This window comes from Arachis ipaensis, chromosome B3 (assembly GCF_059453495.1).
Source record: "Arachis ipaensis isolate K30076 ecotype BB chromosome B3, ASM5945349v1, whole genome shotgun sequence".
NCBI lineage: Eukaryota > Viridiplantae > Streptophyta > Magnoliopsida > Fabales > Fabaceae > Arachis > Arachis ipaensis.
Genome location: NC_142438.1, coordinates 129,170,760 through 129,188,508, shown reverse-complemented (window position 1 = coordinate 129,188,508; position 17,749 = coordinate 129,170,760). Strand labels below are relative to the sequence as shown.

General features: G+C 38.2%; 1 protein-coding gene and 1 pseudogene across 1 annotated transcript; both read right to left on the bottom strand.

Moving 5' to 3' along the window:
* Positions 1-823: 823 nt before the first annotated feature.
* LOC148572436 (uncharacterized) lies at positions 824-1,946 on the bottom strand. The gene is made up of 2 exons (XM_088507494.1): positions 1,690-1,946; positions 824-1,595 (listed from the first exon to the last, which is right to left on the bottom strand). The coding sequence occupies exons 1-2, from the start codon at positions 1,944-1,946 to the stop codon at positions 824-826; spliced, it is 1,029 nt and encodes a 342-aa protein (XP_088363620.1).
* Positions 1,947-2,132: 186 nt separating this feature from the next.
* LOC148572435 (uncharacterized) lies at positions 2,133-3,637 on the bottom strand (annotated as a pseudogene).
* Positions 3,638-17,749: the final 14,112 nt, after the last annotated feature.

Here is a 17,749-nt window from a genome sequence, read left to right as displayed (position 1 = left end):
TTTTTATGAATTTATTCTTTTTTATTCTTTTAATGTCATAAATAAAAATATATATTATTCTTTTTAAAAATATATAAATAAATGATCCCGTACAAGAATAATAAAAACTACTCATACTTTACATCATTAATCTCCTTACATATTTAAAAAAAAGTTTCACTAAATTGTATTTGCAAAATAAAATATTATCAAAAGTTGGTAGCATTTCTTTCCAAGTACGTGCGACCAAAAATCATATACAATTTTTATAAACATATAACAAAATGCCAAAAAAGTAATAACCAAAATAACTCCTAGAGAGTACTATTTTATCATCAGACAACACTTTTCAAAAGGGTAATTTTTTATGGTCAGGGACATCGCCTACTTCCAAAAAATCAGTTCTACATAGCTTGAGCCATCTGTACCCATCTACTTCAAAAAAATAAAGTTTCTCCGAGTCAAAATTACTAACACAGGATCGATTTTTACTGGTACTAAGCAGTGTACTTGTTCCCAAACATCTTCAAGTTATGATTCCTGCACGAGCATATACAATAAAGATAAATTAATTCAAAGATCATAGTTGATCATGATAATCTATTTTATCGATGTCTTTCTATTTAAACAATCAGCCAATCTCAAAGTATATATACATAAAGTGATTTATTTCCAACCATGGTTAACATTAATAAAGCAGAAAATGATAGAGTTCTTTACATACATGAAGATATACCCATAGTATATGACACTCAGAAACCCATAATCAATTAATGAAAGCAATAACCTCAAATGATGAAGAAATTAGGTGCGTATAAAAGTTATACCTGTAATGGTTAATGTTTTAAGAAAGTACCATATCTCCCAAGCGAGCACCAGCAGCTGTCATGAAATGAAAAAGAGCATCCAATCGCATTTCAGGTGGGATTCCAAAAATTTGGCGCTTTTTCTGCTTATTTTCACATAAAAACTGATAACACTGCATCCGAGCTGAACCTATCAGACCCAAGTCAGTCAACATATCCCATACATCTGATTCGCTATAAAGGCGAGGCCTACTTTGTTGCATAATAGCCAACCCTCTTTCAGCAATTGCAACTTGTCTTTCAATTAACGAGACTTGCTTTTCGGCAACCGAAACTTTCCTTTCAGCCACAGAAGCTTGTCTCTCAGCTGATTCAACCTGCCTCTGAGCTACGTCATGTAGCTTAGTAGATAGATAAGTACCCTCTTTGACAGCATCGGCCATGGCAGTAATTCCCAAAGCAACTTTCTCATATTGTGCCTCCAAAAAATCATTCATAGGAGACTTACGCTTTGTTCCTCTTGACGTCGAAGTCCCACCTAATTGATTTGGTTGACTATGAGGAGCACTTGGTGAATCTAAATTAGCAGAAAACGTTGGGGTATCATGTCCCCTATTAACATCTATGTCAGAAAATCTAATGTTTTCAAATGAATCATTCAAATCAATGTGATCTCTATCAATTTCTTGAATCCTTTCTCGTGACGTAGCAGCCCCTTTACCAGTAGCTCTATCAGCTTCGAACAACTCCTTCAAAGTATCATAATGCTTAATTTGTATTTTTTTTCCATTTTTCTGCTTGTGGTTTCTCCTACATAAACAAGTGTTGAAATTATTCGTTGACTAACTTCATCAATAGTATAAGTAATAAAAGCAAAGTTTAAGATACCTTAATGAAGTCTTGCCACACTTCCTCTTCAACTTCAAACTTTCTAGTTACAGGATTCCATGCAAATCCACTTAAGTAATGAAATAAGTCATATGCCTCAGCAAAATGATCTTTCAATGTCTTCATTCTATTCTTTATGTGATTCTTTGTTATGTGAGGGCCTATTGCTATGCTCAAAGTCTTGACAACATTGGCATATGCTTCAGTTGTCCACGAGCCATCATGCCTATTACCTTTCGATGCTTCCTCTGCTAATGCATTTAGCAAAACCATCCATATCATTAGACCATCTTAAGTTGTCTTTCGAAGGTTGATTGGCTTCTGCTGTTTTATTTTCCTTATTCGGCATTATGTAACCTGTAACAATCCCATAAAAAATCCAATCAAACACTTCTGAGTGAAAACTATACATACATATATATATATATATCCATATTCACATATAAGAAACATAATCACCTATAATGATTGATACACATTCCACATTTCGAATGTAATGTTATCTCTTAACAACGATGCATGCTTATATTCCTATCACGTGGTTGATTTGATTGTGATCTATCTATGCTTTGTTCTTGTAGCAATTCTCGATCAACCGCATCAATTATAGACTGATCAACATCGACACCCATTAAAAAGTTATGCAGTATGCAACATGCCAAAAAATGTCTCGCATAGTTTCAAATGAATAATAAGGTTCTGTGTCACCGGCTATAATTGGGAATCTTTTCTTTAAAACTCCAAAACATCTTTCGATGACATTTCTTAATGAAGAATGTCGGTGGTTGAATAATTCTTTGGAATTTTGAGGCTCACGTACGGAATACTCTTTCAAGTGATACCGAACACCTCTATATGGTGTCAGTATCCCAGGCTTTAGCATAAATCCAGCATCGCCTAAATAGTATTTTCCTACACCAGTTACACACAAAAATTAAAGAATTGCATACTTTGACTATGAATTTAAGTTTATATAGACAATTTCGTAAATAACACTAGCACAGACCTTCGGGTATTCGAAGTGGATGTTCCCTACTTAAAGTATCTTTCAAAATTCTTGAGTCAGAGGCAGTTCCTTCCTAACCAGACAAAACATAAGTAAATTTCATATCAAACCCACAGGCAGCAAAAACATTTTGTGTTAGGTGATCTTTTCTTCCCCGAAAACGAGGGGCTTCCGCCCTTGATACCTTCACACGGCTATGAGTTCCATCTATAGCTCCAATGCAGTCCTTGTTTGAAAAGTATATTGACATATTAACATAACAGTTTTGTAATTATTTCATACACTATTTCATAAATGTCACTAACTAAATTGAAAGAGTTAGTACCTTAAAAAATGGATAGAATCAACTATTATTATGTATTTCATAAGGAACATCTTCACCAGATGGTTGCTTGAAGAACTCTCCCTCTAACGATAGAATAACATGTAGGACATTGTGAAAGTGACGACTAATTGTCTCCCCTGAGTGGTGGAAGAAGAAAGACATGGTTCTAGTTTTCACATTATGACCTATAATATGTAGGAATTTAGCGACTTGCTCTTCAACGGTAGAGCGAATTGAATCCTTTACTCTACCAGTTCCTCTTAACTTTTGATATAACTGCCTAAATGCTTCAGGGCCTATACGTATGACATCTCGATATTTTTTAGACGTCAGTAACTGTGTCATTAACTGCGTACGCCTATTTTCTCTTTTCAAATTTTTGTTATTAATTTGCCTAGGCCTATATTGTGATAAGAATTTCAAAGAATACAATGTATGCACCGTAACACATGAAAGAGATGTGACATAAATCTGTTGTCTCTTTTCTAAGTCTTCCCTAATAGGAGGTAAGATTTGTATCTGTTCAGGATGATATAGGTCAGCAGAGGAGAATTGATTAACTTGAAATCCTGAGTCAGGTATGACGTTCGTTTTGTCTCCTACTATCGCATCTTCGATATTCTCGCTATCCATCTATGAGAATATAATGTTTAGAGTGAACATATAAAAAATTGTAAATCACATGAAATATTAATCAATGCATTGGATAAGGACCAACATTTAGTGGACTTAGCAACTAAAAGTGTTTAATAATATTGTCATAAACTAATTTAACCGACCCATAAGAAATCATGTTATTTTTGTCCTAAACTAAAAAAACTCTATTTGCTTATTATTAAATTTATATTTTTCGTACAAATTTGTATGCGCAAATATATTTATATTAATTATGTCATAAGGAATTGATTAAAGGCATCAAAATTAATAAGTATATATACTACATAAACATGATAATCACATGCGTGGACATAATACAAATATGTATATATATATGTTTATTAAAGGCTCAAGGTACTAGTGGGGAAGTTCAATAAGGGAGGAAAAAGTTTAACAGCAAATATAACCTTAATGAAGAGCGGATAGTTTATACGCTTTTTGGGGTTAATTTCATATAGTTTTGAGTATGTTCTAGTTAGTTTTTAGTCTATTTTCATTAGTTTTTAGGAAAAATTCATATTTCTAGACTTTACTATGATTTGTGTGTTTTTCTGTAATTTCAGGTATTTTTCTGGCTGAAATTGAAGGAGCTGAGCAAAAATCTGATTCAGGCTGAAAAAGGACTGCTGATGCTGTTGGATTCTGACCTCTCTGCACTCAAAGTGGATTTTCTGGAGCTACAGAATTCGAAATGGCATGCTTCCAATTGCGTTGGAAAGTAGACATCCAGGGCTTTCCAGAAATATATAATAGTCTATACTTTGCACAAGGATAGACGACGTAAACTGGCGTTCAACGCCAGTTCTCTGCCCAATTCTGGCGTCCAGCGCCAGAAAAGGATCAAATGCTGGAGTTGAACGCCCAAACTGGCATAAAAACTGGCGTTCAACTCCACAAATGGCCTCTGCACGTGAATTGCTTAAGTTTCAGCCCAGCACACACCAAGTGGGCCCCAGAAGTGGATCTCTGCATCATCCATCATAGTTTACTCATATTTTGTAACCCTAGGCTACTAGTTTAGTATTTAAACAACTTTTAGAGACTTATTTTGCATCTCATGACATTTTAGATCTAAACTTTGTATTCTCTGATGGCATGAGTCTCTAAACCCCATTGTTGGGGGTGAGGAGCTCTGCTGTGTCTCGATGAATTAATGCAAGTATTTCTGTTTTCCATTCAAACACGCTTGTTCCTATCTAAGATGTTCATTCGCGCTTAACTGTGATGGAGGTGATGATCTGTGACACTCATCACCTTCCTCAATTCATGAACGTGTGCCTGACAACCACCTCCGTTCTATATACGATTGAATGAGTATCTCTTAGATTCCTTAATCAGAATCTCCGTGGTATAAGCTAGAACTGATGGCGGCATTCATGAGAGTCCGGAAAGTCTAAATCTTGTCTGTGGTATTCCGAGTAGGATTCAAGGATTGAATGACTGTGATGAGCTTCAAACTCTTGAAGGCTGGGCGTTAGTGACAGACGCAAAAGGATAGTAAATCCTATTCCAACCGGATCGAGAACCAACCGGTGATTAGCCGTGCTGTGACAGAGCGCGTGAGCGTAGTTTTCACTGGAAGGATGGAAGGTAGCCATTGACAACGGTGATCCACCAACACACATCTTGCCATAGAAGGACGTGCGTGCGTGAACAAGAAGACAAAGGAAAGCAGAGATTCAGAAGACAAAGCATCTCCAAAACTCCAACATATCCTCCATTACTGCATAACAAGTAACTTTTAATCCATGCTCTATTGTTTATTTGCAATTCAACTGATAAACATAATTGCCTTCCTGACTAAGATTTACAAGATAACCATAGATTGCTTCAAACCAACAATCTCCGTGGGATTCGACCCTTACTCACGTGAGGTATTACTTGGACGACCCAGTGCACTTGCTGGTTAGTGGTACGCGTTGTGAAAAGTGTAATTCACAATTCGTGCACCAAGTTTTTGGCGCCGTTGCCGGGGATTGTTCGTGTTTGGACAACTAACGGTTTATTTTGTTGCTTAGATTAGGAAAAATTTCTCTTTTTTTTGGTTTAGAGTCTTTTATTATTTATCCCTTGTTAAAACACTTTAAATTTATAGCTCAGTTAGTTAGAACGTGGTGTTTATGTTCATGGTAATTGGCTATCATATTTTTTAAAACCTTTTTCAAAAATAATTTTTCTATTAAATCCTGTGCCAAACTTTAAGTTTGATGTTTTCTTGTTGATTTCCCTTTGGTTTTCGAAAATTTTGGTGGTTTTCAAAAAATTTTAAGTTTGGTGTTCCTTGGTGCTTTCCCTCCAAAATTTTCAAAAACAAGGAGCATTAGATCTAAAAATTTTAAATCTTGTGCTATCTTATTGTTTTTATCTTTCCTCACTAAATTCAAAATTATCTTTTCTCTCCTTTTTTAAAACAAATTTTCGAAAATTATATATAAAAAAAAAATTCAGATTTTTTTTAAAAAAATTTAAAATCTTTTCCAAATCATATCTTTTTCAAAACCTCCTAACCACTTTTTCGAAAATCATAATTTTTGTTATTTTTATTTTTGGTTAAGTTGTCCTCTTTCTATAAAATAAAATAAATAAAAAGGTAAATCAATCCAAGTTATATCCCTTTATCCATCATGGACATAAGCGGAAATGAACAGTCCAGGAGGACTCTGGGGTCATATTCTAACCCCTCTACTGCTTCATATGGGAGTAGCATCTGCATACCCTCCATTGGAGTTAGTAGCTTTGAGTTGAATCCTCATCTCATTATCATGGTGCAGCAAAGTTGCCAGTATTCCGGTCTTCCACAGGAAGAACCTACAGAGTTTCTGGCACAATTTTTACAAATTACTGACACAGTACATGATAAAGAAATAGATCAAGATGTCTACAGACTATTGCTGTTTCCATTTGCTGTAAAAGATCAAGCTAAGAGGTGGTTGAATAACCAACCTAAGGCCAGCATAAGGACATGGAAATAGCTGACAGAAAAATTCCTGAATCAATATTTCCCTCCAAAAAGGATGACACAGCTAAGGCTGGACATCCAAGGCTTTAAACAGGGAGATAATGAATCCCTTTATGATGCCTGGGAGAGATACAGAGAGATGCTACGAAAATGCCCCTCTGAAATGTTTTCAGAGTGGGTCCAGTTAGACATCTTCTACTATAGGCTTGCAGAAGGAGCTCAGATGTCTCTAGATTACTCAGCTGGTGGATCTATCCACATGAGAAAGACAATTGAAGAGGCTCAAGAGCTCATTGATACAGTTGCCAGGAATCAGCATCTGTATCTAAGCAGTAACCCTTCCATGAATGAAGAGGTTAAAACAGCAACTGCTGAACTCAGTCCTGTAGAACAAGCTGCTGAATTCAATCAGCAATTGGACTTCCTAACAAGGCAGTTAGCCGAATTCAAAGATAGATTACAAGAGACAAGGATGGCTAATATACATATGGAAGAACATTTTAAGCAAACAAAGCAGCAGCTGTCAAGGCAAATAACAGAAGAATGCCAAGCAGTTCAATTAAGAAGTGGGAAAACATTAAATACCCCACCTCAAGGCATCAAAAAGTCAAGAAATGAGCAACCCACCAAAGATTCACCTGAGGACAGTAAGAGCCCAGGGAAAAATAAGTCTGGCGCTAAAACGACAGAGAATTGGTGGAAGGCTGGCGCTGAACGCCCAGACCATGCCCAAAACTGGCGTTCAACGCCAGTTTCAAAGCAGGATTGGAGTTCAACGCCAGAAATGGGCAAGAATCTGGCGTTGAACGCCCAAATAGAGCAGAATCCAGCGTTGAACGCCCAAAATGGGCACAGTTCTGGCGTTCAGACGCCAGAAGCAGACAAGGAGCTGGCGTCCAGTTTCACTCCAGCTTCTGACTCTGGCACTCAATTGCCAGTGAGGGATCAGACACACACAAGTGCTGATAACAACCCCTCTAAAAAGGCTTCTTTAACCACTAAGGTTGAAGAATATAAAGCCAAGATACCTTATCCTCAAAAACTCCGGAAAGAGGAGCAGGATAAGCAATTTGCTCGCTTTGCAGATTACCTTAGGACTCTTGAGATAAAGATTCCATTTGCAGAGGCACTTGAGCAAATACCTTCTTATGCCAAGTTCATGAAAGAGATCTTGAGTCATAAAAAGGATTGGAGAGAAACAGAAAGAGTTCTCCTCACTGAAGAATGCAGTGCAGTCATTCTAGAGAGCTTTCCTGAAAAGCTTAAAGACCCTGGGAGTTTTCTGATACCATGCATATTAGAAGGTAATTGCACCAAGACAGCTTTATGCGATCTTGGGGCAAGCATCAACCTAATACCTGCATCCACTATCAGGAAGCTTGGCTTAACTGAAGAAGTTAAACCAACCCAGATATGTCTCCAACTTGCTGATGGTTCCACTAAATACCCATCAGGCGTGATTGAGGACATGATTGTCAGAGTTGGGCCATTCGCCTTTCCCACTGACTTTGTTGTGCTGGAGATGGAGGAGCACAAGAGTGCTACTCTCATTCTAGGAAGACCCTTCCTAGCAACTGGACGATCCCTCATTGACGTCCAACAGGGGGAAATAACCCTGAGAGTCAACGATGATGAGTTCAAGTTGAACGCTGTCAAAGCCATGCAGCATCCAGACACATCAACAGACTGCATGAAAGTTGATCTCATTGACTCTTTGGTAGAAGAGATCAACATGGCTGAGAGTCTCGAATCAGAGTTGGAAGACATCTTTAAAGATGTTCAGCCTGATTTGGAGGATTCAGGGGACATGAAAGAGCCTCTGAACTTTCTTCTGAAAGAGGAAAAACCCCCTAAACCCGAGCTCAAGCCACTACCACCATCCTTGAAATATGCATTTCTGGGAGAAGGTGACACTTTTCCAGTGATCATAAGCTCTGCTTTAAATTCACAGGAAGAGGAAGCACTTATTCAAGTGCTAAGGACACACAAGACAGCTCTTGGGTGGTCCATAGGTGACCTTAAGGGCATAAGCCCAGCTAGATGCATGCACAAAATCCTATTGGAGGACAATGCCAAACCAGTGGTTCAACCACAGAGGCGGCTAAATCCAGCCATGAAGGAAGTGGTGCAGAAAGAGGTCACCAAGTTACTAGAGGCTGGGATTATTTATCCTATTTCTGATAGCCCCTGGGTGAGCCCTGTTCAAGTCATCCCAAAAAAGGGAGGCATGACAGTGATTCATAATGAAAAAAATGAACTGGTTCCTACAAGAACAATTACAGGGTGGCGCATGTGTATTGACTACAGAAGGCTCAATACAGCCACCAGAAAGGATCATTTTCCTTTACCATTCATAGACCAGATGCTAGAAAGACTAGCAGGTCATAATTATTACTGCTTTCTGGATGGCTACTCAGGCTACAACCAGATTGCAGTGGATCCCCAGGATCAAAAGAAAACAGCATTCACATGTCCATCTGGAGTGTTTGCTTATAGAAGGATGCCATTTGGGCTATGTAATGCGCCTGCAACCTTCCAGAGATGCATGCTCTCTATTTTCTCTGACATGGTGGAAAAATTTTTGGAAGTCTTCATGGATGACTTCTCAGTATATGGAGACTCATTCAGCTCCTGTCTTGATCACCTGAAACTTGTTCTGAAAAGATGCCAAGAGACCAACCTAGTTTTAAACTGGGAAAAGTGTCACTTCATGGTGACTGAAGGAATTGTTCTTGGGCATAAAATCTCAAACAAGGGAATAGAGGTGGATCAAGCAAAAATAGAGGTAATTGAAAAATTACCACCACCTGCCAATGTTAAGGCAATCAGAAGCTTTCTGGGGCATGCAGGATTCTATAGGAGGTTTATAAAGGATTTTTCAAAAATCGCAAAACCTCTAAGCAATCTGCTAGCTGCTGACACACCATTTGTGTTTGACACAAAGTGCCTGCAGGCGTTTGAAACGCTGAAAGCTAAGCTGGTCACAGCACCAGTCATTTCTGCACCAGACTGGACATTACCATTTGAGCTAATGTGTGATGCCAGTGATCATGCCATTGGTGCAGTATTGGGACAGAGGCATGACAAGCTTCTGCATGTCATTTATTATGCCAGTCGCGTTCTAAATGATGCCCAGAAAAATTACACAACCACAGAAAAAGAACTACTTGCAGTGGTTTACGCCATTGACAAGTTCAGATCATACTTAGTAGGATCAAAAGTGATTGTGTATACTGACCATGCTGCTCTTAAATATCTACTCACAAAGCAGGATTCAAAACCCAGGCTCATCAGATGGGTATTGCTTCTGCAAGAGTTTGATATAGAAATAAGAGACAGAAAAGGGACAGAGAACCAAGTGGCTGATCATCTGTCCCGGATAGAGCCGGTGGAAGGGACGCCCCTCCCTTCTCTTGAGATCTCTGAAACGTTTCCTGATGAGCATTTATTCGCCATTCAGGAAGCACCATGGTTTGCCAATATTGCAAACTATAAAGCTGCAAGGTTCATACCCAAGGAGTACAACAGGACACAAAAGAAGAAATTAATTACTGATGCAAAGTACTACTTGTGGGATGAACCTTATCTCTTTAAGAGATGTGCAAACGGAATTATCCGTAGGTGTGTGCCTAGAGAAGAAGCACAGAGGATCCTGTGGCATTGCCACGGATCTCAATATGGAGGCCATTTCGGAGGTGAGCGAACAGCCACCAAGGTCCTCCAATGTGGCTTCTATTGGCCCACACTCTATAAAGATTCCCGAGAGTTTGTACGTAATTGTGACAGTTGCCAAAGAGCTGGTAATCTGCCTCATGGTTACGCCATGCCTCAACAAGGAATCTTGGAAATTGAGTTGTTTGACGTATGGGGAATTGACTTCATGGGACCTTTCCCACCATCATACTCAAACACTTATATTCTGGTGGCAGTTGACTATGTATCAAAATGGGTTAAGGCTATTGCCACACCCACCAATGATACTAAAACAGTGCTGAAGTTCCTCCAGAAACATATTTTTAGCAGGTTTGGTGTCCCTAGAGTACTAATCAGTGATGGGGGCACTCACTTCTGTAATAAACAGCTTTACTCTGCCATGGTTCGGTATGGAATTCGCCACAAGGTGGCCACTCCATATCATCCACAAACCAATGGGCAGGCTGAAGTCTCTAACAGAGAATTAAAGAGAATCCTGGAACGGACAGTAAATACCCGTAGAAAGGATTGGGCAAGGAGCTTGGATGATGCTCTGTGGGCTTACAGAACAGCATTCAAGACCCCTATAGGGACCTCTCCATACCAACTGGTGTATGGTAAGGCATGTCACCTGCCCGTGGAACTGGAACATAAGGCCTACTGGGCAACTAGATTCCTAAACTTTGATGCCAAATTAGCAGGAGAAAAAAGATTGCTCCAGCTAAATGAGCTAGAGGAGTTCAGATTCACAGCTTTCGAAAATGCCAAGCTATATAAAGAAAAATAAAAAAAGTGGCATGACAGAAAGCTATCATCTAGAATCTTTGAACCAGGACAGAAGGTTCTGTTGTTTAACTCTAGACTCAGGCTATTCCCCGGGAAACTGAAATCCCGGTGGAGGGGACCATACGTGATTACAAGTGTATCACCATATGGTTATGTGGAGCTTCAAGATATTGATTCTGAGAAGAAGTTCATTGTCAATGGACAGAGAATCAAGCATTATCTAGAAGGCAACATTGAGCAAGAATGCTCAAGGCTGAAGCTAGATTAAAAGCTCAGCAAGGTCCAGCTAAGGACATTAAAGAAGCGCTTGTTGGGAGGCAACCCAATTTTTATTTACTTTCATGGTTTTTCATGTTTTATTAGGTTCATGATCATGTGGAGTCACAAAACAAATATTAAAAATTGAAAACGGAATCAAAAACAGCAGAAGAAAAATCACACCCTGGAGGAAGCACCTGTCTGGCGTTCAACGCCAGAACAGAACATGGTTCTGGCGTTGAACGCCCAAAATGGGCAACATCCTGGCGCTAACGCCCAGAACAAGCATGGTTCTGGCGTTCAACGCCAGAAATGGCTAGTAAATGGGCGTTGAACGCCCAAAATGGGCACCAACCTGGCGCTGAACGCCCAGAGTTGTGTGCAAGGGCATTTTGCATGCCCAAATTGGTGCAGGGATGTAAATGCCTTGACACCTCAAGATCTGTGGACCTCACAGGATCATTTCAAGATCTGTGGACCCCACAGGATCCCCTCCTTCCCTCCTCATAATCCTAGTTTTTTTTTCTTTTTTTTTCACATCTTCTTCTTCATCTATTCCTTCTTCTTTTGCTCGAAGGCGAGCAACATTCTAAGTTTGGTGTGGTAAAACAATTATGTGAAGGATTTATAGCTCAGTGGTAGAACATGTGGCTGCAAATCAAGAGATCCCTGAGATACCTCAGGGGATGCACTTCCCTCCACATAATTATTGGAAGCAACTGAGGATAGAAATACCAAAAATCACTAGGAATCAAGCCACAAAGGCAAGGAAGAGACATAAAAGAGCTCAAGAACATCATTGGTTCCTCAAGAAGGAAATGCCATCATCATTAAGGTGGACTCGTTCCTTGTTCTTACTTTCTCTGTTTTTCGTTTTCTCTATGTTAAGTGCTTATCTATGTTTGTGTCTTCATTACATGATCATTAGTAGTGATTAGTGTCTATTTTGATTTTATCCCCAATTAAGTTATAGTATATTTTTCTCATCATCAGCAAACATGAATAAAATAGTAGATCTTTTGAATAAGAGGCAATAAAATTTCGAGTTTTTAATAAGAAAAATTCTAATTAGTAACATGTGGTGGCAATGCTTTATGTCTTCTGAATGAATGCTTGAACAGTGCATATGTCTTTTGAATTTGTTGTTTAAGACTGTTAAATATGTTGGCTCTTGAAAGAATGATGAACATGAGACATGCTATTGATAATCTGAAAAATCATAAAAATAATTCTTGAAGCAAGAAAAAGCAGCAAAGAACAAAGCTTGCAGAAAAAAAAATATATATAATAAAATAGGCGAAAAAAAAAATTTGAAAGAAAAAGAAAAAGCAAGCAGAAAAAGCCAAAAGCTCTTAAAACCAATAGGCAAGAGCAAAAAGCCAATAACCCTTAAAACCAAAAGGTAAGGGCAAATAAAAAGGATCCCAAGGCTTTGAGCATCAGTGGATAGGAGGGCCTAAAGGAATAAAATCCTGGTCTAAGCGGCTAAACTAAGCTGTCCCTAACCATGTGCTTGTGGCGTGTAGGTGTCAAGTGAGAACTTGAGACTGAGCGGTTAAAGTCAAGGTCCAAAGCAAAAAGAAGAGTGTGCTTAAGAACCCTGGACACCTCTAATTGGGGGCTTTAGCAAAGCTGAGCCACAATCTGAAAAGGTTCACCCAATTATGTGTCTGTGGCATTTATGTATCCAGTGGTAATACTGGAAAACAAAGTGCTTAGGGCCACGGCCAAGACTCATAAAATAGCTGTGTTCAAGAATCATCACACTGAAATAGGAGAATCAATAACACTATCTGAATTCTAAGTTCCTACAGATGCCAATCACTCTGAGCTTCAATGGATAAAGTGAGATGCCAAAACTGTTTAGAAGCAAAAAGCTACTAGTTCCGCTCATCTAATTAGAATCTGAGCTTCAATCAAAAACTCTGAGATATTATTGCTTCTCAACCTATTAGTCTTCTATTTTATTTGTCTAGTTGCTTGAGGACAAGCAACAGTTTAAGTTTGGTGTTGTGATGAGCGGATAGTTTATACGCTTTTTGGGGTTAATTTCATATAGTTTTGAGTATGTTCTAGTTAGTTTTTAGTCTATTTTCATTAGTTTTTAGGAAAAATTCATATTTCTGGACTTTACTATGAGTTGTGTGTTTTTCTGTAATTTCAGGTATTTTTCTGGCTGAAATTGAAGGAGCTGAGCAAAAATCTGATTCAGGCTGAAAAAGGACTGCTGATGCTGTTGGATTCTGACCTCCCTGCACTCAAAGTGGATTTTCTAGAGCTACAGAACTCGAAATGGCATGCTTCCAATTGCGTTGGAAAAGTAGACATCTAGGGCTTTCCAGAAATATATAATAGTCCATACTTTGCACAAGGATAGATGACGTAAACTGGCGTTCAACGCCAGTTCTCTGCCCAATTCTGGCGTCCAGCGCCAGAAAAGGATCAAAAGCTGGAGTTGAACGCCCAAACTGGCATAAAAACTGGCGTTCAACTCCACAAATGGCCTCTGCACGTGAATTGCTTAAGTCTCAGCCCAGCACACACCAAGTGGGCCCCAGAAGTGGATCTCTACATCATCCATCATAGTTTACTCATATTTTGTAACCCTAGGCTACTAGTTTAGTATTTAAACAACTTTTAGAGACTTATTTTGCATCTCATGACATTTTAGATCTAAACTTTGTATTCTCTGACGGCATGAGTCTCTAAACCCCATTGTTGGGGGTGAGGAGCTCTGCTGTGTCTCGATGAATTAATGCAAGTATTTCTGTTTTCCATTCAAACACGCTTGTTCCTATCTAAGATGTTCATTCGCGCTTAACTGTGATGGAGGTGATGATCTGTGACACTCATCACCTTCCTCAATTCATGAACGTGTGCCTGACAACCACCTCCGTTCTATATACGATTGAATGAGTATCTCTTAGATTCCTTAATCAGAATCTCCGTGGTATAAGCTAGAACTGATGGCGGCATTCATGAGAGTCCGGAAAGTCTAAATCTTGTCTGTGGTATTCCGAGTAGGATTCAAGGATTGAATGACTGTGACGAGCTTCAAACTCCTGAAGGCTGGGCGTTAGTGACAGACGCAAAAGGATAGTAAATCCTATTCCAACCGGATCGAGAACCAACCGGTGATTAGCCGTGCTGTGACAGAGCGCGTGAGCGTAGTTTTCACTGGAAGGATGGAAGGTAGCCATTGACAACGGTGATCCACCAACACACAGCTTGCCATAGAAGGACGTGCGTGCGTGAACAAGAAGACAGAGGAAAGCAGAGATTCAGAAGACAAAGCATCTCCAAAACTCCAACATATCCTCCATTACTGCATAACAAGTAACTTTTAATCCATGCTCTATTGTTTATTTGCAATTCAACTGATAAACATAATTGCCTTCCTGACTAAGATTTACAAGATAACCATAGATTGCTTCAAACCAACAATCTCCGTGGGATTCGACCCTTACTCACGTGAGGTATTACTTGGACGACCCAGTGCACTTGCTGGTTAGTGGTACGCATTGTGAAAAGTGTAATTCAAAATTCGTGCACCACTTAACACAAAACCTTCCAAGTCCTTCAATGACCTTGGATCAACTTCAAGCATATTTTGTTGCTAAGGGACTCAACACTACTAATGTAGTTGCACTCTCAGGTATAATAATCTAGCAATTGCTTTTTGACCAATAAATGATTAGCTTTTTACCACTACACTTAGTTTTTGAGTTAACTGTAGTCTTCATGTTAATTCAGTTGATCACTACACTTGGTTGCAATTTAAGTATATAATTAAGAAATCAAATCAACATAAAAGGAAACTAATAAAAAAGAAAATTTAGAAAACAAACATGTATAAATGATACTGACAGAAATTCTTCCTATGACATAAACAGTTGACAAATAAATTAGAAGAAGCAACTAATTGAAGATTATGAATAGCCAAAAAGAAATTTTGGAAACAATTAAGGTGAAGTGGAACAGACTCCACATGAACGTTAATGAAACCTAACAAATAAGGAATGGATTTATACAAGCAACAATGCAATCATTTGTCATTTAAAAGTGTTCATCGGAAATATGAGTGAACTAGTTATGCATATGTAACAAAGACACACATAATAATGTCCATTCACATGCTCAGAACTCAGACCTCTTAACTTTTTGATAAGGAGAGTTCAAATAAAAAGCTAATTCTATACAACCCTCAAGAAGATCCTTGTGTACAACATCGAGTCTTCACTTAGTAGTACACACACACACACCTCCTCAGTTTCCACTCTTATACATGCCTCATATCATGGCCCTTGTCATAACACACCATGCAATCCACTTCTCACAAAGAAACAGCACACACAAAGTTAAATGGCATGTTTCAGACCCATATTCACACCCATGTGTGCTGTGATGATTTTTGCATTTTATTTTTGGGGAAAAACTACGATTACAACAGAAAAAGAACGCACCTTTGACTTGAGAATGTAGGAATGAAGATGCGGTGAAACTGTCCCGAAGATGCTGAAGCTACTGCAGCAATGCCGACGGCGTTAGGAAGCTATGGCGTCGCTGTTGAAGATGATGCAGAAACAGGGAAGATGGAGATGGAGATACCTGCTTTCCTTTTCAGATTAGGGATTTTGATTTGTTTTTAATGAAAGGATATATATGTAATTTTACACATTTTTACACTTCCATTCCAGTTTTCTTCGCAAGTTTGGGCAGAAAATTTTTAAGTGGGCCCTACGTAGGCTTTTTTATTTTCCATTCAAGTTCCCTGCTAATCCAAACAGGGGAAAAACAAGTTTTTCATTCATTTTCATCTTCTCCCTTTTCTTTCCTCACAAGTTCCATTATACCAAACAAAGTGTAAATTCCATATAGCAACATTATTCATGTATTATTAAAGGGTATCCTTACATCCAAATCCTACTCTACTCGCAATTCCACCAACTATGCAATTGCAAGCAACCTTACTCGAGGTAGAGCGGGTGTCAACTAGATTCAAACGGTTGGAGCGATTTGGATATCCAGGAGGCAAGTAGTACTACCGGCCCTGAATTTGGTGTTACAGAAGTGGATCAAGAATGTTTTTAATAAGATAAGTAGATGAAGACCCGATACATAGGGTTCTTGGGGCGGATTTGTTTTCACTGGTATGGGCTCGGCTTAGTAGCCCACATGTCTTTTTTCTGAGTTCAGTCGAATCTGTTTTTGTTTTTCGACTGCACTTCTGGGCTAACCTGACAACTAAGAAGAGAATAGCTAAAGCCCAAGACTGAAGGCATTACCATTACAGCTAACAAATATCAAGCCTAGTTGATATGACACATTAACATGATTCTTAACATGTTATACTACGGTTCGAACCTTGACAATATCAAGTAGTGGATAAAAATCCTTAGAAATATTGGGTGTCTGAATAGTGAATAGATACTGTGAGTTTGTAATGTAATAAGTAATAACTAAGATTGTGGATTGTGCAATCCATCTCAAATAATAATAATAATAATAATAATAATAATAATAATAATAATAATAATAACCAATACCCAAGATAAAATAAAAATAAAAACAAAAACTCAATATTAAATAAATAAAATCAAATAATTAAAATGAATGAAAAAAACTATGTTAGGGCTTAAATTATCCAAAAAAATAAAAAAAAGACGTTATGAAAAGTGGCTCAACCACGAATAAAATTTGAAATAAACAGTTAAATACTTTCATAAGAAAAAAGAATCATGTTTAAATTTTATAAGGATAAAAGAAGAAAAATGTGAAGTGACTAATATTTTTTTTATTAAAACTATTGACCTATTAATATTTCTAAAAAAATAATTCACTAATCAAAAACTTGGAATTCAATAAATATTCAAAAAGTTTATAAAGAAAAGTACTTATATATAAAATCAACTACCAATTTAAATAAAAATAATTCACGAATTAAAAACTTGAAACTCAATAAATATTCAAAAAATTTATAAAAAAAGTATTTATATATAAAATTAACTAACAATTTAAGTAGGAAATGAATGTATTATTTTAGGTATTTTCTCATGACCATTTTTGCCTTTTATAAAGAGCGTGTTTGTGGATTTTTGATTGAAATCTGTTCGATTGCTCGTCAGGATGAGAGGTCAGTCGAGTGTTGGGTCGAGAGCAACCACTAGAGAAAGGAAGGTATCTGGACCTGGGTGTAAGCTTTACGAGGCAAGGTGCTGCTACGGTCGTCGGTGGATCAGTGGGTGGAGCCACCTGCAAAGACATTCTGATGCTAAATTAAGTGTCCATATGACAAAGCGACTAATTAGGGTGAAGATAACGTACCTTGGGGGAGGGGTAGGTTCCTCCCCATTCATACCTTGTACTCGGGTGGGCCCTCCATCATGGGCCTG

Bases quoted from the DNA above. Each gene is read 5' to 3' on its own strand.
- LOC148572436 (XM_088507494.1), bottom strand. From the start codon at position 1,946: ATGGTTTTGCTAAATGCATTAGCAGAGGAAGCATCGAAAGGTAATAGG. The intron at 1,596-1,689 runs GCAAGACTTCAT...TTGTTTATGTAG, and splicing joins GAAGTTGAAGAGGAAGTGTG to GAGAAACCACAAGCAGAAAA.